General features: G+C 39.1%; 1 protein-coding gene across 1 annotated transcript in view; it reads left to right on the top strand.

Annotated features, from left to right (window-relative positions):
* GAP43 (growth associated protein 43) overlaps window positions 1–22,979 on the top strand; it is a 99,891-nt gene that overhangs the window by 52,447 nt on the left and 24,465 nt on the right. Inside the window, exon 2 of the mRNA XM_032299007.1 lies at window positions 981–1,581. Within this exon, the coding sequence (XP_032154898.1) occupies window positions 981–1,581 (601 nt within the window). The remainder of the gene's footprint in view (window positions 1–980; window positions 1,582–22,979) is intronic.

Genomic DNA, 22,979 nt, shown 5'->3' with positions numbered 1-22,979 from the left:
ACCCTGAAATCCCTATATCTTTCAGAGCTCTTTAGTAAAAACCTGGGGTGAATGTGAATTGTTTTTTGTTTTTGTTTCTGGCTTGTTTGCTTTTTTGAGACAGGGTCTCACTCTGTTAAGGCTGAAGTGCAGTGACACAACAGCAGCTCACTGCAGCCTCAACCTCCCGGGCTCAAATGATCCTCCTGCTTCAGCCTCCTAAGTAGCCAGGACCACAGGTGTATGCCACTGTACCTGGCTAATTTTAAAATATTTTGTAGAGATGGGGTCTCACTATGTTGCCAGGGATGGTCTCGAACTCCTGGGCTCAAGTGATCCTTTTCCCTTCACTTCCCAAGGTGCTTGGATTGCAAGTGTAAACCACTTCAACCAGCCTGTAAATGTGATTTGAGTTGTCAAAGTATGTCTTAAAAAATTGTTAGTTTAAGTTTGACATGGAGCAACATTGAGCTGGGGAAAGGAAATACATATGAAATCATGCCAGTGGCCAGGCGAGGTGGTTCAAGCCTGTAATTCTAACACTTTGGGAGGCAGAGGTGGGTGGATCACCTGAGGTCAGGAGTTTGAGACCAGCCTGGCCAACATGGTGAAACCCCGTCTCTACTGAAAATATAAAAATTAGCTGGGTATGGTGGCACACGCCTGTAATCCCAGCTACTGGGAAGGTTGAGGCAGGAGAATTGCTCGAACCTGGGAGGCAGAGGTTGCTGTGAGCCAATATCATGCCATTGCACTCTATCCTGGGTGACAGATTGAGACCCTGTCTCCAAAAAAAAAAAAAAAGCCAGTGATTCTGGAAGGTTCCAAAGGACAGTACATTTCCCATACTGTGGGAGAAAGAGGAGGCTTGAATTCTTAACTACCGAAACAATGTCTGGCACAAAGTTAATCACTCAGTAAATATTGTTGAATGCTGAGATTTAAAGGAGAAGAACATCACTAGAGCCCTCTCCTTTTTTCCCCCTCTTTTCTCCATAAAGGTTGAAAAAAATGATGAGGACCAAAAGATTGAACAAGATGGTATCAAACCAGAAGATAAAGCTCATAAGGCCGCGACCAAAATTCAGGCTAGCTTCCGTGGACACATAACAAGGAAAAAGCTCAAAGGAGAGAAGAAGGATGATGCCCAAGCTGCTGAGGCTGATGCGAGTAAGAAGAAGGATGAAGCCCCTGTTGCCGATGGGGTAGAGAAGAAGGGAGAAGGCCCCACTACTACCGAAGCAGCCCCAGCCACTGGCTCCAAGCCTGATGAGACCGGCAAAGCAGGAGAAACTCCTTCTGAGGAGAAGAAGGGGGAGGGTGATGCTGCCACAGAGCAGGCAGCCCCTCAGGCTCCTGCATCCTCAGAGGAGAAGGCTGGCTCAGCTGAGACAGAAAGTGCCACTAAAGCTTCCACTGATAACTCGCCGTCCTCCAAGGCCGAAGATGCCCCAGCCAAGGAGGAGCCTAAACAAGCCGATGTGCCTGCTGCTGTCACTGCTGCTGCTGCCACCACCCCTGCTGCAGAGGATGCTGCTGCCAAGGCAACAGCCCAGCCTCCAACGGAGACTGGGGAGAGCAGCCAAGCCGAAGAGAAGATAGGTGAGCAACCTCAAGGGTCAGATGCAGTGGGTAGATGGGGAGGGGAGTTGCTATTCAAAAAGCCGGGCCACTTGGGTTATCAAGGGAGAGGAAACAGTCTAGAAGGTGTTTTCCAGAAATCAAGGGAAGCTGGGCTTAATTTCCCAAAGTGGCAGGACTAAGAGCTAAGGTTACATTCCCAAAAATCTCTAAGCCTGAGAGAGGACTGAAGCAGGTCTATGTAGCAGCCAGTACTAGAAAAATCTGGCAGTTATCTTAATTGGATTGATATATGCAGTCGAGCTAGATAAAACTGCTTTAAAAAAGTATTCTGTGTGCGGATAGACTTAGTTTAATACGTAATTACTGACGATAGATATATTTTATGGATGGGAATTAGCTAATGTGATTATTTGGCTCTAGAAAATGCCTGGTATAAATACAGCCAACCTCTTCTTGATCCAGATTATCTAGTGTATGAATTGCTGGCAGCAAAAGTATAATCTCAGACCACCCTTCCCTATCTCACAATATGTTTCTGGGCATTCTCTCCACCATCAGTTGGTGAGTAGTGTGTGTATATGTGGGTATCCTCAGAGAATGTTAATTGTTACATTAATTGGGGTCAAACATAATTAGGAAAATAAGTCTGTTGATGTTGCCAAAAACAAAGAAAAACCCCCAATACAGAACATGCTGTGAAGTCAAACATAAATAATCATTTTATTATTGAAGACACAACTTTCTACAATATGCATAAATAATTGAGGGTTCCTATGATTACAAAAAGGTACTGGATTCTCTTCAGTTTGGAGCTGTAACTTGAAAGTTGGAGTGTTTTCACTATTACTGCTCAATTGTGCAGAATTGGAATAGAATATTCCCAGAGCAAAATCAATTTAACAGAGCTTCATCCCTAAAGACTAGATCCCTCCCTCACCCCAATACATCCACAGTGGTAAAGGAGGCAAGCAGTTTCCATGATCTTTCTCTAGTCCAATATGACCCAGCCTCAAGTATTCATAGATACTCAATGATCCTCAAAGATAAAGTTTCTTCTGTATCCATTTAAAAGATTGGATTTACTCCTTTACAAGCACCTGGGTTTAACCAATGATGTTTGTCATCCAAGGGTTCAAATATGGACTGAACCGCAGTGTGCTCCCTGGGAGAAAACCTACTCCATGAGAGTGGTCTGAGAAATGGTTTGGCATCTGAGCGTCAGATTGAGAAAGTAATGATTGGACGTTTACCTTGATACACGTTTCTCCAAAATTAGATACCACAATATGGCAGGTGACCATTCTAGATATTTTAGGTCTTCTTTTTTCATCTTATCCCTAAAATTCTGTGACTAAGATGCCAGATTACATTAATTAACATTGTTATTAGCATATTCCAGCTCTGGATAAATCACATGCTTCTTTTTTACCAGTGATTCATTTTGAATCTTTATTCTAACCACACAACTGTCCCAGGGGCCAGACACTGAGGTTTAGAAGATGGGAATTTTTCCCTGGAAAAGGTAAGGCATGTGTTAAAAAGTGGGACGTGGGTTTTAATTTACTCAGCAAAGCAAAACTTAGCTACTGTTCTTTAGATTTAAGGTTTGAGCCTCAGATATGATGTCTGGAAATCACTTTGCATATAGACAAGTTACCTACTGTGTCATTTTCCTAAATCTTAGAAATTAATCATGGTTTTACATACAGAACATATCTGACATGGCACAGACCATATTTTTAAACTGGGATTTCTAAAGTTGTGAGAAACAGAGAACTTATATGATTTTAGGTATACACAAGTGATTTGGATTGATAGAAGGACTTCTTGAATCAGTAAAACGTCTGATATGTATTTTTAAATAAATTAAGTTTTATTTTTTTTTCAGGGTATGATAACTCCAAATGAATTAATGACATATTTTATGTAGTAAGTGGTCAACAAGTATCAAATATTGGATATAAATTTATAAAATTTAAGTTATAGATAATAACTTGTTCACTCATTTATATATTTCTCCTGCAGCTTTGCTTACTCTATTCACTTATTTGATTAAAAATGTGTCTGGTCAGTGAAAACAAACAGCAGTCTTCTCTGCCCTAAATGTTACAAACTCTGACTGAAAAATATCTTAATTAATCAGACTTTATTATGTGCATTCAAAGGTGATTGAAAGCATAGGTGAAGTTCAACTTGAAGGTAATCATAAAGTGCAATTTACATTGTTTCTTAGAGTTGGATAGGTATTGGTCCCTTTGGTTAGATTCTGAAATGCTGCCCATCTTTTCTCTCTGGATTGAGGTATCTATTAGCCTTGGCTGCTCTATGTGACAAGCACAAATTACCCTGCTGTGATGAATCGCATGGGATCACAGAAGGTAGAGATGACAAGGAGATCTATCACATCATATCAGGTCCAAATTCCCAGGTGCCCTATACGGCATTTCCTCTACCTTCCACTGTATTTCATTTTAATCTGAGTTAAAGTGGCAGCATTTTCCACTGTGCTGTACTATTTGGAAATGCGTGGCTATCATTGGTTGCTTTAGGATTCTATGGCTGCCTGGAGGGTCATAGAGAAATACTCTAAGAGGGTGCAATAGGGTTAAGGGGCAAAATATGTACAAAGAGAGACTCTAAAAATAATTTCTGTCAATACCAGGCTTAAACATTTTAGATCAGATATGATTATTACTTTAATACCTATGGAAATGTTTCGTGAATTATAAATGTTATTTATTTTCCTTCTTTTATTATTTATTGCCAACCTGTTTGTTATGGGTGTATGTCATTTGCATTTTGACCTTTGAAGTTGGTTGATTATTGTCATTGTTTTAAATTCTCCAAGTATGTCACCCTCTCCCTACTTTGCCACTCTGTCTGCCCAACTCTTTACGTGCCTGGGACCAAAACATTTCAGTGCACCTCTGATAATGTTTCCTTTAGAGGAAGACGAGTGTTTAAAATATCTGTGGGACACTGCCCCATTCAGCTGTGAGTAGAGAACTTTCAAGACCCCTTTAGTGATTATATCCTTGGGAATCTCCTGCTGAGTAGTGTCACTGTGCTCATTGGTGCTCAGTGAAGGAATTCTGTTTTATGTCTCCTCTTCTCCATGGTAGCCAATTGATTTTCCCCAGTAGAGGACTCTGCTGTGGTCATATTCAGTGTCATGGCACTACCAAGGTAACCTATTCAGAAGGCTATCAATCAGTGATATTGATTGGGTGGCTGCCACAGGGTCCTTAAATTATGCTAGTAGGAAGTGTAGCTGCTCTGAGTGACTTTCGATGTTCTGTATGTTGATCTTGGCTGCATTTTATTTTTAAGATCTCAGTACATCATGCAAATTGTTGCCATCAGTAATGATCAAGAAAAGAGAAAGGAGTTTCCTCTTGCCATTCTCTGAATAGAAAAATTAACTTAGTGTCTCCCTACCTCTCTTCCTCCTCTTTTTTTATCGTTCCTCCCTCCTTCTTACCCTTTCTCTCTCCTTTTTTTTTGATTCTTCCTTTCTTTTTTCCTTCTCTTTATATTAACTTTCTTCTGTGCTAGGTATTGGGGTCACAAAGATAAATAAGATATAGTCCTTTGGTTAAGTGTGGTGGGTCACGCCTCTAATCTCAGCACTTTGAGAGACCGAGGAAGGAAGACTTGAGTCCAGGAGTTTGAGACCAGCGTGAGCAACAGAAGGAGACTCCATCTCTACAAATAATTAAAAAATTAGTAGAGTGTGGTGGTATGTGCCTGTGGTCCCAGCTACTCTGGAGGTTGAGTCAGGAGAATCACCAGAGGAGGTCAAGGCTGCAGGGAGCCATCATTGTGTAACACTGCACTGCAGCCTGGGTGACAGACTAAGACCCTGTCTCAGAAAAACCAAAACAAAACAAAACATAAACAAGATATGGTCTTTTGACCTTAATGAATTTTTACTTGGTAGTGGGGGAGTAGCATGAGGTTCAGGGAATGACATTGAAAGCATTCATATTTATAATCTCAATTAAATTCTGCAAATAGGTATGGGGTCCTTCTCTATGCCAATGCACTTTGGACAAAATATATATGAAGCAGTGCTTCAGGGGCCAAGATGCAGCCTGCTGCTTACTAAAAAATGTTTTATATAATGTGTGTCCTGATACTCAAATTATTAACAAAATTAATAGGTGCAAAGTTTATAATTTCCAGAATAATTGTGTGCAAGAAAATGAAATACCAAGCTCATATTTCTGGATTAAAAAAATTGTTTATGTTTCCCAGAACAATATTTTCCCTAAGGCCCAAGGTAATCATCTATTTTTCAGCTTTCCAAAAGATATGTCCACTTCTACTAACCTGTGTGTTAGATGTGAGATTTTCCAAGGATATTTACACCCATTTGGCAGGGTGACTCCTGAGCAGTTTTGATTTGAAATGTGGTTTCAACCATTTCCTAAATTTATCGACTGCTCACAGAGAATAAAAATTTTGGTTGCGGAAGTCCATAAATGCTATTTATAAAACATGGGCACCCTGTCAGATACTCAGTGGTATACCTCTTAAATACTGTTGATTATTAAGCTTTTATGGAGCACTTTTATATTGCTAGAGTAATCATTTTTATTGGCTTTTCTTGACAACATCCCAATGTCATTTGATAATATTTTTCTTTCTATTTTTATATTGCAAGAATAGAGACAAAGCAGATGGGTATTCTGCCCACAAATACACTCAGTGACAAAACAAGGGCCTAACTGACAGAACTCTAAATCCTCACTTTAACTGTAGCCCTACAGTTCTTTCCATCTATTAAGGTGTTATGTTTCATCTCAGTTTCTGCACTTTCTTTTTATCTTAGCTGTTGTGATGATCTGATGCTATTGGAAATACCAACCAGGACATTACTAGGATATTCTCTGTTCTACTTGCCCTGTAATACAATGCAGGGAAAAGAACTTTGAACTGAAATAAAGAGACCAGGGTTCTAGTCTCAATATTTCTACCAACCAGATGTGAGTTTCTAGAGATTTTAGGTGAGTCATTGCTTCTCTGGACCTCATTTATCTCATCCTTAGGAAAAGGGACTACTATAGTTGGTTTTTAAGGTCTTCTTTCAAAGGTAAAAATACAAAAGACTAATAATAGGTAGCACTTAATGAGCATCTATTAACTGCCAGGCCCTGTGCTGAGTGCTCTGTGGAGATTGTTCCATTTAATCATCATAACCACTCTGTGGTAGTAATGTAGTAGTGTAATTTTCCCTTTCCTTTTTACAAGGAGAAGCCTTACCTTTAGAGTAACTATGGCACTTAATCATTGTTGGCAGCTAGCAATGTTGAACCCTGACATTTATCCAAGTGCTATTCCAGAAGAAACAAAGAGAAGAGAAATGTCTAAGGATCCCAACAATGTGTTATAATATAAGAACATCTCTCTTCTTTGGATAATTGGATATTCCAGACCCTTTTCTGGGAATTATTAGGGATTGCATTTACAGATGGATATCCAGTAACTATCATAATTCCTGATCATAATTCTCCCACAGCCCCATCACCCCAGAATTATTGGGGATATTAAAGTAGTTCTGAGTGTTAGATTTGTATTTCAAATCTAACAAGTACTGTTTTATTAGACCTGAGAGAGCTATAAAGATCAGTTGAAATCAATTGTTCTTAACAGGTGTATTACTGATTCCATCAAATACATGAGTTATGCCAGGAGGATCTGAAAATTAGAAATTAAAATTTTCATATCTCAATCAGAGGAAAGTCATTTTATTGTAGGCGATCGCTACCCTACGTTTAGCTTATCAGAATTAGTATCCTGTTTAATATTCTTGTTTAGTTTACCCCCATTTGGCAAGTGCATTTCCAAAGGACCTGGTATCTCTATAACTAAAATATTAAAGAACATAATAGAAGAGGCAAATTAGAAAACAATCATTAACTTTTTTTTTTTTTTTGAGTTGGAGTCTCACTCTGTTGCCCAGGCTGGAGTTCAGTGGTGCAATCTTGGCTCACTGTAACCTCTGCCTCCTGGATTCTAGTGATTCTCCTGCCTTAGCCTCCTGAGTACCTGGGATTACAGGCAGCCACCACCATACCCAGCTAATTTTTGTATTTTTAGTAGAGACGGGGTTTTGCCATGTTGGCCAGGCTGTTCTCAAACTCCTGACCTCAGTCTTGGCCTCGCTGGGATTACAGGTGTGAGCCATCATGCCTGGCCCTTTCATTAAATCTTTAGTTAAAAAAAGTAAGCAGACAAAAGACAAGATAAAGGAATGTGTTGCAGAGTCAAAGGCTCATATTATTGAGGCCATTCATTCATTCTTTCATTGCTTATATTAAATTGTTACCATTATCTCATAAAAGAAACTAAAAACAGAAAGGCATGTTCCTTCCCTGATTTTAAAGTTGTGAAACTATATTTGGAACTAAAAATTAAATAATATTTCTCAAAATGTAGACAATTTTTCAGATATTGACACAAATTCATAAAATATTTTTCTTTTTTCTCTACATACATATGCACACGCACACACACACACACACACACGTGCAGTAAGTTTGCGATGGTAGACTAAGGAGGCATCTTTGAAGTATGGGCATATTGCTTCTTAGCTAACCATCCTCACATTTGTGTAGTCCCTAATTCTCTTAACTATTAGATAATGGGTTTAATGGATGGGGCTGATAGTAGGGAAGTTTAGATAGAGGGGCAAAGAATCTAGGAAGAGTCAATCCTAAGAAAGTTTATTATTAGACTAGACCTCTCAGTAGAGGCTTCTAACCCCATCTTATGCTTGAGATTGAATATAAAGAGTTAAAAAATGATATTTTCTGATATGACTGGACTTCTGATTCATAATCCTCCTAACTCTGACTCAGGATGAAAAACTATAGCTATAATAGCTAAGGCGGCTATAGCCTATAGACAGCCATAATTTGCTACCAATAGTCTCATTTCTCTCTTACACTGAATCGTTATCAGCGTATTTTTATATGCTTTTATTTCATTAAAGTAATTAAACAGCTTCAAGAGTTAATAAAACCCTGGATGCTTATGTAGAGCAATGGATACATCTGATAGACATCTGATAAGCATTTTAAAATTTTATCAGTAGACTGTCATTAAAACATAAAATATTATATGGATAAGCTAATACAAATCTCTTCAAATTGTATTTTTCTAACTCTACATTCACAATAGTTGGATCTTCGACCACTAGTGAAATTGGCTAACAGGCATGAGTGTTTGAATTGGGTTATCAAACGTCCCAAGAAAAGGATATACAAGTTAGATGTGATTACTCAGCAATTCTCAAACATGTTTAATCTCCAAATCACAAATCAGAGGATTGCAAGAATTAAAATATCTCAGTTTGATCAACTCACACCATTCTACTTGGAAGGGAAACTATAGTTCTTTTTTTTTTTAATTGTACTTTAGATTCTGGGGTACATGTGCAGATCATGCAGGGTTGTTGCATAGGTACTTACATGGCAAGGTGGTTTGCTGCCTCCATCCCCCTGTCACCTATATCTGGCATTTCTCGCCATGTTATCCGTCCCCAACCTCCCCACCCCCTGCTGTCCCTTCCCTAGTCCCATTGAACGGACCCCAGTATGTGATGCTGCCCTCCCTGTGTCCAAGTGTTCTTGTTGTTCAACACCCGCCTATGAGTAATAACATGCGGTGTTTGATTTTCTGTTCTTGTGTCAGTTTGCTGAGAATAATGGTTTCCAGATTCATCCATGTCCCTACAAAGGACACAAACTCATAGTATTTTATGGCTGCATAGTATTCCATGGTGTATATGTGCCACATCTTCCTTGTCCAGTTCTTAAGATATCTTCAGGGGAAGAAAGTATTCCAGGAAGGCTTTTCACCTTTCTTTGTAAATCACACTCAATATAAATGTTCTTTTGTGGTGGCACATATACAGTGAAATAACTTTTGAAAGCTTTTTTTTTCCTGTTTTGTTTTATTTTTCCAGTGTAAGTTATTAGAATCTTTTGGAATTTGGAATAGAAACCAGAAGCAACTTACATAAAATAGTCCCTTCTCACTGGTGCATGATGAATGCGTGTGTCTCTCAGATAAAGTGAAGGTGAACATTTCTACAGCCTTGAAAAAAATGTTCTCTTTCCTGGTGTATGACAAAGTGAATAATATAATTTAGATATGTTTAAGCACTGTATCCATGCCTGAAGTATACCCTTCTGCCAATTTCCAGACACATATGTAAACCACACACACACACACACACACACACACACACACACACACACACACACACTCGATGTAGGGAAAGGGCTACCCAAGAGTTTAGGCTGTAAGGAAAATCTGGAAGAATGGTGAGTTCCACATTTTCTTCACCCTTCAGACCAAAAAGAAGTAAAGAATGGCTCCAGGAACACCCCTTGTCTCTCTGAGGGTGTGTGTGAAGAGTAATGGTCCTTTCTCTGCTGGTCATGTAACCAGGACATGTTTGTGAATCTGCAATGGGTTGGGGAGAGCTAGGAGTTGGGGCTAAAGCTATATAAGATGAAATTTATAGTGCCTAAAAATCCTGGTTTGGCTAATTAGGGGAATATTGTCCAGAAAGAGTTCTTGGTGTAGAGGTTGCTTCAGTTGAATCTTAAAGGATAAAATATATCCAATGAAAAGGGATATCATTTATTTAAAAACTTGAGAAACCACCTTTCCTACAAATTAACACACACATACAAATAAATTGATTCAGGTCATAATTCTGCAGCAGCTATTTAACCTTCAGTGGAAAAAGTAGCTCCATATCTGTGTTGTTTATTATTGAATTTCCTGAATCTATGACAATAATTTGAGTATATAATATTATGCAGCAGAGAAAATCCTAAACCGACCTAGGAGAATGAATACAGAAGCTCACTGGAAAGTCTGGTTGTCACCGGGGCCCATAAGTCATCCCTGAGGTTGCCAGAATTCAAACCATTTAGGTCTTCATAGACCAGTGTAAGCGTATGGCATTATACTCAGAAACATATTGAGAACTAGAGGAGGTCACGGTTGCTCTCTACTGAAAGCAGGTGATTAATTTCACTCCAACCACATGAATGACCTGTGGGTGGCCCTTGCCAGTGTGTGACAGGAACACCCAGGGAAGAAATGATCTGCCAGGTTCCTTGGCTTCTTTTCCTCATATGACACAATTAAGTAATCTTTGCAAGGTGTGTAAGAGTCTACTGAGCCTGCTATTGCCCCACTATAAGGTGAATTGTTAATGTGTTCCCAAACCAACAGTTTTGGGACACTGACCAGTAAACAGTCTTTCCCACTCCTTAATGTAAACGTAATTTGTGTACGAGCTGTGAGCTATTTAGACTACAAACCATAAGGGACATTGTGGTGGGAGGGTGAAGGGATTCTTCCCCACACAAAAACTGCAACTTAACCCTCATATATTTCGTAAAAAGACAGAAAAGTGCCCCACTTTGTGAAATTCTATTCCAGTTTAAAGGGCTAAGAAAGTGCAGAGTTCAGTAATGTGGTTTAAGCATTCTCCCCGTTAGTGTAATCAAATCCTTTTAGAAGGAAAACCGGGGATGGAAGATTTTTTATTTCCTCCTATCTCCTCCTTTAATACTGGTGTTTTAATTATAATAGATTCGTAGGAGAACCTGGCCTTTATTGGAAGATACAAGTTAGTTTTCTTTTTCTTGCCACAAAGGTGTAAACCATTCATTATGATTTTATCAGTTATTTGCAGCGGCATTCTGGTAAACTGGCTCTTCAAAAAATAAAGGAAGACTCTAAAAGCCTTTATTTGTAGTTTTTGCCAATTTTTATGATATAAATACTCCCATCCTAGCTGATTTCAGACTACCAACCTGTTATTTCCAAATAAGCAGTTGGAAAGAGGTGCTAATATCTTGCTCTCAGCAGCCAATGTTGGTCAGCTCCAGCATACCCCAAATCATTGTATTTTTAGCAATTTGATTAATTTTATTTTGATAATTCTAAAATACTAGGAATAGTAATTATCAACTTCCAAATGTATCTGTATAGAAGCATATAAATATCCATTTGTAAAATCTCATAGTTATGTGCATATATATGTGATGGCATATATATGTACATGGAATGAGAAGTATTTTCAACATTTGCAGTCTTTCCTGTTGAGCATTGTACACTTGCTAAATTTAAGGGAAAAAAAGTAAAGTTTAGAATTTGTATTCTTGTACTGAATTAGAAAAACAATTGCTGCTGAAGGAATGCGTACATTGTCTTCAAAATTTGTTCTGAGCTGTATCTATCTTTTCAATGCATTGGCAGGCTTTTTATCTTTTTTTAAAGAAAAGTGCGTAATTTCTTACATTTGTGAAGTTATAATAAAATGGATACTTAAGAACTTTAAACATGAGTTAAAAGTAATTATCAGATGTAAAATTCTCAAATCTTGGAACCCAAAATATTAAATTTTAGAATTTTCCTAAAACCTCTTTCTCATGATTAACATAGTTTGAAAATTATTATGTTCTTTCATGAGAAAAGAAGGAAAATTTAAAAATAGACATGTTGATGAAGGCAATGGTTCTTCTCAGCTGGTTTTTCAGAGACGAATTCAGGGTTCAGATTGATTTGCAACCATTTAACATTTAATGCAGAGGAAGAGTTGACTATTTCCTTCCCTCATACTAATTTTTAGTGAGAAGGATGCTTTTAGTGCTAGGAGGAACATTGTGGAAGAATGTCTTCACAGAGGTAGAATCAGATGGGTGAGTAACTGTTGAAAGCAGACATTTTCAAAATTGTTAGCCTAGGCATTATTTGCTCAAATGAGTTTAAAATATATACACAAAACCCCAAAGCAAAGCAGCTTTGGTTGAGAATGATAGGGGGAAGTGGAGATGACTGAAGATGCCCAGAAATCCTCTTTTTCTGCATCTCTCCCTACCCTCGAAGTGGATCATTTCTGAGCCCTGAAGTATAGTTTGAAAAATGCAAATTTAAGAAATTTCTCAGCTACTTATTTTCTACATGTGGACAGCAACAAAATAGTCAGTGCCAGTCAATCTCATTTATTGTAAGCTGGTCTTCACAATGAGTATGGATAATTGCACCCATATTGATGATATAGTAGATTGTGTGTATTGCTTATAAGGTCAACAGAAAACTGATTCATATTATGGTCCTATTGTTTAGTCACAGATAGGAGTGGTCTGAGTAACCTCCAAATGTGGTTTTAGGTAACTAAGTCCTGTTCCATTTAATATTAGTTCCTTTGGTATTAAAACTATGCAAAATTTATTTTCTAAATGGTATTTTACAGATAATAATCCCAAGGAAAAATCATTTTCTAAAGCCCTCAATCTGTGAACTTTGAGTTGTGTTGCTGGAGCCTGGAGTTCCATTGAGCAGCACCTCAGCAGCAGTTTCTGGGAACTGGGGTGGTTTTGCAGAGGCCAGGTTAACAAGGGGTAGGGTCCTATCTCGCAATCCCCTATACCTCTACCGAACTGTTTTCTGATCTTGGTTAAACTTTGATTTGACATTTTAACTAATAATAATTGAAATTTACTGTTTTAAACTTAAGGCCAAATTCAAAAGATCTTGAACCTTGCTAAGATTAAAACTCAACATAATTTAAAACTCATCTTTTCAGGTAGGCATCTACTCTGTACTTAGCTCGAATTGTTTATTTTACAAACAGATACTGCTCAAATTCTAAAATTTAACTTGCAGTGCAAATCATAAACAAATATAATTTGAACGACTCACCCAGGGTTACTAACCAAATTATTTATTTATTTATTTATTTTTGAAATGAAGTCTCACTCTATCATCCAGGCTGGAGTGTAGTGGCACAATCCTGGCTCACAACAACATCCACCTCCCAATTTCAACCGATTCTCCTGCCTCAGCCTCCCGAGTAGCTGGGAGTACAGGCATGTGCCACCAAGCCCAGCTAAATTTTTGGATTTTTAGTAGAGATGGAATTTCACCATGTTGGTTTCGCCTGGTCTCAAACTCCTGGCCTCAAGTGATTCACCCACCTCAACCTCCCAAAGTGTTGGGATTATAGGCACAAGCCACTGCACCTGGCCCCAAATTACTAAAATTATTATATCCATGGGTACTGGCTGTTTAACTTAAAAAAACAAGCTAATAATGCTTATTTTATTAGCTTGCCTGTAATATTTTTTAGTTCTACTCCAATGTGCAACATAATTGTATAAACAATGCATTCCTTCTGATGGGATACTACTTAAAAAGTTCTATCTATACAATTTGAAATACAGACAGAAATAACATTTCTGGAAGGGTAAAGCCCAAAATCAGTCTCAAAAATTAAAAAAATTCTGTCACCTTTCTTTCTCCTACTCCTTAGCTCTACTGGACAATAGCTGTTTGTGCCTATGTTGAAGCAAATGCCCCAAAGGGAAACATGCGTGGGCAATGGGGCCAGTTCTTTATTTGACTTCACAAACTGACATCCTAAATGCCTCTTCAGTGATTAACATCCCAACGAGACACAACTCAGCTAAGTAAAAGGGATAGGTCCCATAATGCCGTGCTCATTTTAGGCTTAGGGTTTGAGGGGGCTTTGACTCCTTATAAATTCAAGTAGACTGTTCTAAAAAACACTCATACAAAGCTGTGAATTTTTATTTGTTCATATCAATGCCCTACATGAAACCTCCCAATGCTTGCCAACTTTCTGCAACCTTAATACAATCTAACTTACTTCCACAGTCTGTGAGGCCTCATGTGATCTCACATCTTAGCTTTCTGATAACATGTCCTTCTACTCTGCCCTTCTTCTCTATTCTCTAGCCCTAATAGCTCTCTTAAGGTCTCTTGAGTGCGTACAGCTTGCTCCTGTCCCAGGGCCTTTGCACTTGCTTTCTCCCTTGAACTTCCCATGGTCACCTCTTAGCCCTTGCCTCTTAGCACTCAGGTCTCCATTTGAATGCCCCTTAATCAGAGAAGACTTCCCTATTTGGTCAGAACGGCACCACCCCTACCAATGCCATCAATTACATCACATTACCTAATTTATTTTCTCCGTAGCATTGTTAGTGCCTAAAACGACTGTGTTTATCTGTGTTGTTTCAGTTTCTCTCCCTCTCAGTAGACTTTTCTTTCCTTGAAGGGTGCACAGTACCCCAGTGCTCAGAATAGAGCACAGCGCATAGAAGGCTCTCCATAGACATCCACTGACTGGCCAATAATATGGATTTCACCTATGGAGAGATTTCTTTTCATAAACAGCTTGAAAGGAAAAGAACCATTTAAGTTTTCAAATTTGAAACCCCACAAGAAAAGCTGAGACTTTTTCAGGCAAGTGTCCATTTTTATTGCTTGCAGCCCAGTTCTTTGGAATTTTATACATCAGCAACTTCTTTTCCATGACCTATTTCTAAGTATCTCCCAGGCTCCCAGACACTCTGAGTCTGAATGAGGATATTTGATTCAGAGGGAAAATTGGTCAGAATGTGAAAAAGGAAGGTGGGCCCTTAGGAGGAACGAGATGGGGTTGTGGATAGAGATTCTTCACTTCCTATAGAGAAAAGGGAGAGTAGAAGGGAAGAATAATGGGGTAGAAAGTGGAGAAAAAATATAGAGGGAGAAAAAGCAGAAGGGGACCAGAAATTGATCAGGGGAGGCAGAAAGAATAAGCAAGGGCAAAGTGGAGAAAGAAGAGAGGGTAGAAAAGAGGATGCAGGGTAATAGGCGAAAAAGTGGGAATCAGGACTGAAGGGGTGCTGAAGACTGAGCTGGGTACCAAGAGATGGAAGTGGTTTTCCAGTAGCTCTGCTTCTGACAAGCTCTCTGGCCGTGGCCAAGGCCAATTTACCTTCCTTGCTGGTAAAAGAAGATGGTTTTACGGGATCTTCCAGCACTAGCGCTCTCTGTTCTCGGCTTCACAAACAGCAGGAGTTAAAGTGTTCCTTAGCAAATGGATTTTCTGTCTTTGAGCAGATCTAAGTAGCAGATGGGGCACAGCTCCCCTAGGAGAGACCCCCTTACACCCCCTGCCCATGATTGTCTGAGCCCTTCTGCAGCATCGGTCCGCAGCCAGCGCTGCCTCAACAAACCAAGAGACATTGTCTCTGCTTGCTTCCAGACAGGAAAAGAAAAGGATTGAGTTTCATTATCTCACAACTTTAAACGCAGGTCTATTTTGATACTAAGTTTCAGATTACAAGGCATGTTTCAGAAACATTTTTTACTTTGAACACCTCATAGAGAAACAGTCTTGGAATTGGACAGTCCTAGGCTCAACGCCAGGTTCCTCACTGCATGGTTTTAATGATTTGTATGATCTTCAGTGTCTTCGTCTATAAGATGGAGATTAAAATGTTTCCCTTAAGCAGTTGTGGGTGAGGATTTAATGAAGTAACATATTTATTTAAAGAACCAGGTACAGAGTAGGTCCTCAATTAATATCATTTTGCCTTAGTTTTCTTCTGATAATCTGAAATAATCACTCTTCAACCTCATACTCTCCTCTCCCCGTACGAAGACCCTCTGGGCAAATCTTTATATCGAAAATGGTAAAAGCATGGATAATCTGTCCTCTTCCTATAGGTGAAATAGTTAGCAGAGGAAATTATTTCATCCAGCAAATAAAGAGAACAATGGTTTTTTGGTGACCCAAAGTAAAGTATTTCAAATTACTATTTTGTATTCAAAATAATACAAAAGACAAATGTATTATTCAACGGATACTGCAAAAATAGACAGAATTGCAACAACCAGTAATTTAGCCAAGTCTCTTCCTTGAAGACCTGCAGCACAGGAGAAATATCAGAGAGGTCTTGGAATCGGACCTATCTATGTTTGAATCAATGGCCCAGTCCCTAACCAGCTCTTGCCATTAACTCAACACAAGCTTTGTCATTGTGAAATAAAAGATCCTCATTGCTGAACTTGGGGGTTGTCGGTATTAAGTAGATCATGTGTAAAAAAGGTCTATTTTGGTATTTTATTGAACACATAGTAAGTGCCTAATAGAGAGTCGCCATTGTTCCTGTTCCTTTCAGTTGAAGCTTTTGGGAAACTTTTTTTTTTTCTTTGTATTACAACTGATTTTATGATGGAAATTAAACGTGCAAATAGGACATGATTTATGGCCAGCAAGAGAGACACATAATGTTTGCAGTCCCTTCTGGGAGTCAGAGACTATTCTATTTGGCCTACCTTGTAGCTCAGCAACATTACCGAGTCCTTACATTATCAGTAATGATTGAGCCTGGAAGTCAGGCAAGGCCACCAGGTAGTGATGTTACGATTAATTTGGGCTTCGTGTAATTGGTCCCTCAGAAACTGCAATCTAGGGATTCAATAGAAAAGGTTGGGATACCTTAAGGGAAATAGCTAACACACTCTTTCCAGGTTGATACCAGCTATAACTTGTCACATCTTGGATTTCAGTCCTACAGTTTTAGACCTAAAAGGAAACTTAAAAATTGCCTAGGCCTGGGAACTGGATAGGGTTTAAGAGGGTCCTTTAATCTCCTAAGATTATCTGCAGCACGTTATATATACCGTGTGTGCGTATGGATGATATCCTTGGCAAAATGACCCTGTCTTTCATCAGATACTCTACTGGGACCACTGCACGAAAATATTATGATCCACTGTGCTTGAACAGTCTCCAGGAGAAGTTGTGCCTGCCTGTGTTTTAACGAACAATGAACCATGTTCTGGGATTCAGGTTGCGTGATCTGTTCATGGTCCCACAATGAGTTAGCATCAGAATAGAGGAGAAAAACCCAGATGTCGCAATGGGTATATTCTACTGTCATTCAATTAATTTGTACTTATTAATAGGTTTAATTTCAGTACTACACAGGCATTGTGAGGGATGTAGATTATAAAAGTGACATCTGTTGTCATGGATGTTACAGTCTGGATGGAAAGAAAAGTAAGGCCCTTAAAGCAGAAACAAAAAGACTCAGGACAGTACAGAACAAGGTAAGTTTGTGACTGCTTGCAAACTGCAGTCTACAGTTGTGGCAAAAGAATTCAGAGACCAGGATAGCAGGTAGGGTCTGAAGAAAAGAAATGAGCATTATGATGAAGCACTGGTGAGGATACTGGCCTTAGTAGTTTGTGTTAGTGAGGAGAGGGTAGGGCATGTTGGACCTTGAAGTGGTCAGAAGTTTTCAGTTTTGGTCCAACAGCAAATAGCGGGTGGTTAAAGTTTTTACTTCACCACATTAGTTTTGCTCCCAGAATGACTCTGATGTCTCTATGAAGTGTACACAAAGCACAATCCACACTTATGAATTCAGTTCAAAGACAATACTTTCGGCTTATTTGTTAAAGAGACTTAACAATCTAATTTTAGACTGAGTTTTTGGTCATATCTAAAAGACCAAAAAATAAAACTTGATTTAGGATTAACTTCAAAGTAGGACCCAATCACAATAGTTGTTCCTGTTGCACTGCTATGCGGTTTGTCTGGGGTCATTTCTTCCCGGAGTGACATGCCTGCCTTCCAAGCAGCCGCCACAGCTGGGAACAGAATTACATTGGTGCCCTCTGCTGGGATGAGATGGGAAGTTCAGCAAGAAACAATAGTGTCCTGGTCTTTTCAGCATAGAGACCAACGTGGCGATTCTGGGCCCACAGTAGCCTCTAGGCTGGATTCATTTAGTGCTCTCTCTAGGCCTCCGAGTCAGCTGTCTTCCTGGCATCATGCCTGAATTTATTAACCAAAAGGAGTAATTGGATTTTTATTGTACGAAGATTGTCAGCTAAATTTTAAAAGTAGTCCAAGGAAATGACGCCCTTTTCTCTGACGGTTTGAGAGCTGGGTCCCGTTTTCAACACACGGGGTGCCTGTATTCATCGTGGGATTCATCGTGGGTGGTGGCTTGGCCGTCTTGCTACAGAACAAAAGGTATTAAGAGCCATGGGGAGACTCTGAGACCATTTAAAAAATCCTGTCCAATTATTATTTATTATTACTTTAATGATGAGGAAAGCACATTGATATTCATTGCTGATTTTCTTGGCTCAAACAGCATTACTGCTATGGTGTTAAATTCGATTTAGAGTGTCTACTCTGGTGTTCCTTTGGTACCCTGCTCAGCTGATTTTTCTGCTAGAGGTGACAAAACAGTCAGCTGTAATTAAGGAAGGGGTGGGGGAGTGCTGAGAAGGAAACCAAAAGAGAGAAGAGTTGTGAATTCTCTTGTGTGAAAATTGGTAGTGAACTTCTAAAATAAAATGATGGGGGCTGGGAGGGGCAGGGGAGAGGATGGATTGAAATGATTCTTTCCAACTCCCCACTTTTATTTTGTTTAGGATCAATAATATGGACATGGAGGTCTGCCTCTGGTTTCCATAACAACCTGGCTTACTGAAAGACTGTAGGCTCCACGAATCCCCAATTATCAGCCTTCCAGGGCTTATTAATGGAGCTGAGCATCCCAGTGAGGCAGGCAGCTCATTGTTGGCACGTGCCTGGTGGGCTGGCAGAGGGTGGAGGAGATGGGAAAAGGAGATGTGTGGTGAGACAGCAGCCATTTGTCCCCCTGTCACTTGCAGGGGGAGGGGGGCAGTCATTCAGGAGGCTGTGAGAGCGTCTCTTGAAGCCCTGAGTGGCCACTGCTACTGTTACAGGCAACCCAGAAATCGAAGCAAAGCTGCTTTTTCCAGCTGCACCCCAAAGCCATCTATCTGGAATAAATCCATATGAATATATCACATGCCCTGTATGTTTATTGAGCTTCTATAATTAATCGAGGCTTCCTCACAGACACAATGGTGACTCTATATTTCTAATATTAACTCAAGCCTTAATTAAAATGTGAAGCCAACCTAATGCATATTCGATAGCTTTGAATTACTCAGTCTTTGGTCTGGCTTCACTTATTAGGCCCTCGCCATAGAATAATTACAATAGCAACAATAATACCGACGATGATAAAAATACAGATAACATTTACTTATCTTGTGCCAGGCTTTCTGCTAAACGCTCCACATGGAGCTTCTTGTTTAAGCTTCACAATGATCCTATGATGAGGGGGTATCATTGCCCTTTTTTACAAATAAGAAAACAGAAGCAAGAGAACCTAAATGACTTATCTTAGGCCACAGAGCTTGTGAGTATAAGTATATCACAGTCTCATTTCTGCTCTCTTTGTGTAATTATTTTTTATTATTCAACATGGGTATCCTCAAGATAGAAAAGGAACAGCACATTTACAGTAACTGTTGTGCTATCCAATATAACTGGGGAATGAAACATTCTGGTTCATCAAATGTTTTGATTAACAATTGCTATCCGTGTCATTATTGGATTTCCGATTGGGAAAGATTTGGGATATGATAAAACATATACAACATTAGAAGTATAGTAATCATAGTCATAAAATGCTTTGGGATCATTATACAAATGTGAATTTTTATTGTAGGCCAAAGTGTTAGTTATAAAGACTTGTGTTTGACAAAATATCAGATGAACTGTTTTTATAGCATGGAAATATCAGTGCCTTAACTTTTGAGTATTACAGGTTTCAAAGTGCTTTACATAAACTACCACAGAAGTTCAATGTGATCTAAAAAGAAAAATTTTAGGGTCTTTCAGAGTTTAAAAATATTAGTGCTTGGAAAATCTTAAATTCATTAAATACTCTGGATCCTTAGGCTATGCTTTTTAAAACTGAAACCTTATACTAAGTGGAAAATGGAATGTGACACACCCTTGAGGTGGCTCAATGCAAATCTGCCACAAAGCACTGTTAAAGCAGACCAACAATTCCAGAATTTACATCATAGTTGCTCAAATAACATTTTTTATTATTTTAGTCTCTGGAAGTGAAAATAGAACTTGTTTCCAAGCACCCCAACTTTTTAAGAATTAAGAGAAGTAACAATAAGGACTATTTTATTTAATACTAAGCATATAATCTAAGTATTTTATATGTATCATATATATGCAAGAACCATATGAGGTAAGTAGTATGCCCCAGTTTATAGATGGAGAAATCAAAGTAGAGAACACATAACATGCCTGAGGTATCACATTTGTGAAACACATTCAAACTCAGGCAGTCTAGCTCCAAAGTTGTCTGTACTCACTCTAGTTTGTTTCTTCTTATTCTACTTTTAATCCACAACAATCACATCTACCTCCCCACTACTCCCACTCCCCATCCAGTGAAACAACTTTAGCCAAACGCACAAATGACCTCCACATTGCCAAAACCCAATGGCTAATTCTAAGGCCTCATCTTCTTTGACCTACTAACAGCATCACATAGTTGATCACTTTCTACTCTTTGAAACATTTTCATTACTGCTCTTCCAGGATGTTACCTATTCTGATTACTTATGCTAACCCACTGGCTAGTCCCATTCAGTTTCTTTTGCCCTTCCTTTTTTATTTCCCTGATTTCTAAATATTGAGATACCCCACAGCTCAGCTCTTGTTTGTCCTTTTCTTTTTATCTTCCACATTCTCTTTTTTATCTACATTTGTGCCTTTGGTGATCTCCCCAAGCTAATGGCTTTAAATACTCCTTACCATATGGTAAGCCCTAATCTTCCATTTATAGCCCAGGCCTCTCTTCCCACTGCAGCAAATGCTTACTCTACATCTCTACTTGGATATCGAATATACCTCAAACTAAATCTCTTGAGAGCCAAACTATTGTCTTTTTCTCTGAACCTACTCCTTTTCCAGTCTTTCCCATCTCAGGAAATGACAAGTCCATCATTTCCTGATACTTAGGCCATATGCCTTGGAATAGTTCCTCTTTTTCCCCCCTTGACAACATGAAATTTATGAGCAAATCTTATTGGCACCACCTTCAACATACATCCAGAGTTTCAGCACATCTCACTTTTTTTTAGCGCCTATCTCACGTCAGTAAAAGTCAAGTCCTTAAAGTGACCTAAGAGCTCCATGTTATCAGCATATCCACTAGGTCACCACTCGGATTTCCTTTCCTGTTACTCTCCATTTCTTGGTCCATTCTAGCAACACTGATTTCCTTGCTGCTCCCCCAACAAATAGGTGTGCTCATATGTGGGGCATTCACAACTTACTGTTCCCTCTGCCTCAAAACCTCCCTCCTCTAGAAGTTTATAGAGTTCTCTAACCTTCTTCAGCTCTCTGTTCAGATATCACCTTCTCAAAGCAACTTTCTCTTCGTTTAATATTGTCACCCCACCCTCATCCCAGCATTTCCTCTTCTCTTTTCCAGCTTTGTTATTTTTGGGTTTTTTTGTTTGTTTGTTTGTTTGTTTTTTTCAGATGGAGCCTTGCTCTTGTTGCCCAGGCTGGAGTGCAGTGGTGCCATCTCGGCTCATTGCGACCTCCACCTTCCGGGTTCAAGCAATTCTCCTGCCTCAGCCTCCCAAGTAGCTGGGACTACAGGTGCCCACCACCATGCCTGGCTAATTTTTGTACTTTTAGTGGAGAAAGGGCTTCACTATATTGATGAGGCTAGTCTCCAACTCCTGACTTCAAGTGATCCATCCACCTTAGCCTCCCAAAATGCTGGGATTACAGGCATGAGCCACCGCACTCAGCCAATTTTGTTATTTCCGTAGCTCTTACTGCCATCTAATATGTTATACATTACATTTATTTATTTATAATAACAGTATATACTTCATGAAGACAGGGTATTTTTGGTTTTATTATTATTTTGTACACTGTTGTATTTTCAGCAACTAGAACAATCAGTAAATGCTCAGCAAATATCAACTCATTTGATAAGTGAAGGGGATACCAAGCATATGTATTAAATAGGCAATTCTGAAGAAACTTCCTCTCCACCACCTAAGCACATGTTTCCTCACCTTCCTTTGTCTCTGTACATTCTTTGGTGACTCACATAGTTCTCATATGTAATACCATCCTTGTAATGACTGGAAGATGGTGGCCACTGGACAGGGACCATAACTGGGTTGTGTCTGTGACATCAGGGCACTAGCTCCTTGTTATAGCCTCACTGCTTCACGAGTCCTCCATACATGGAGTCCAGGACACTAGGAAGAAATTGTTTCATCTTTCAGTGCAAAGGATATATCTCTAAAAGCAGAGTACCATTTTAGCAAATTCAAAACCACTGGGAATTCTGCCCAGACTGGAAGTAGATGGCAAAACACACTTTTGCTTAGAAGTGAGCTGCCTTTCTTTCATGTTGAATCATCAAATCAAAGTCATAGAAACTTTAATGTCTAACAAAGAGTCTCTGGTGGATTAAAATTTTCCACTTATCATAAATTATAGTTAACTCAGCATTTACCTATTAGTAACCCTTTTTTAGTATGTTAAATTTGCTTACATATTGCTTATAAATCAATGTGATTAGGACATTTTTTCATATGGGAGCAATTCTTCAAAGGAACCACTGAGTAAAAATTCACAGAATACGTGTGTGTGTGTGTGTGTGTGTGTGTGTGTGTATCATATATAACCAGTTCTGTTG

The sequence above is a fragment of the Sapajus apella genome, unplaced genomic scaffold (assembly GCF_009761245.1).
Source record: "Sapajus apella isolate SASKATOON/1434 unplaced genomic scaffold, GSC_monkey_1.0 scaffold40, whole genome shotgun sequence".
Lineage (NCBI taxonomy): Eukaryota > Metazoa > Chordata > Mammalia > Primates > Cebidae > Sapajus > Sapajus apella.
The sequence above is the reverse complement of the archived record's forward strand: the minus strand, read 5'-3'. Positions and strand labels throughout refer to the sequence as shown.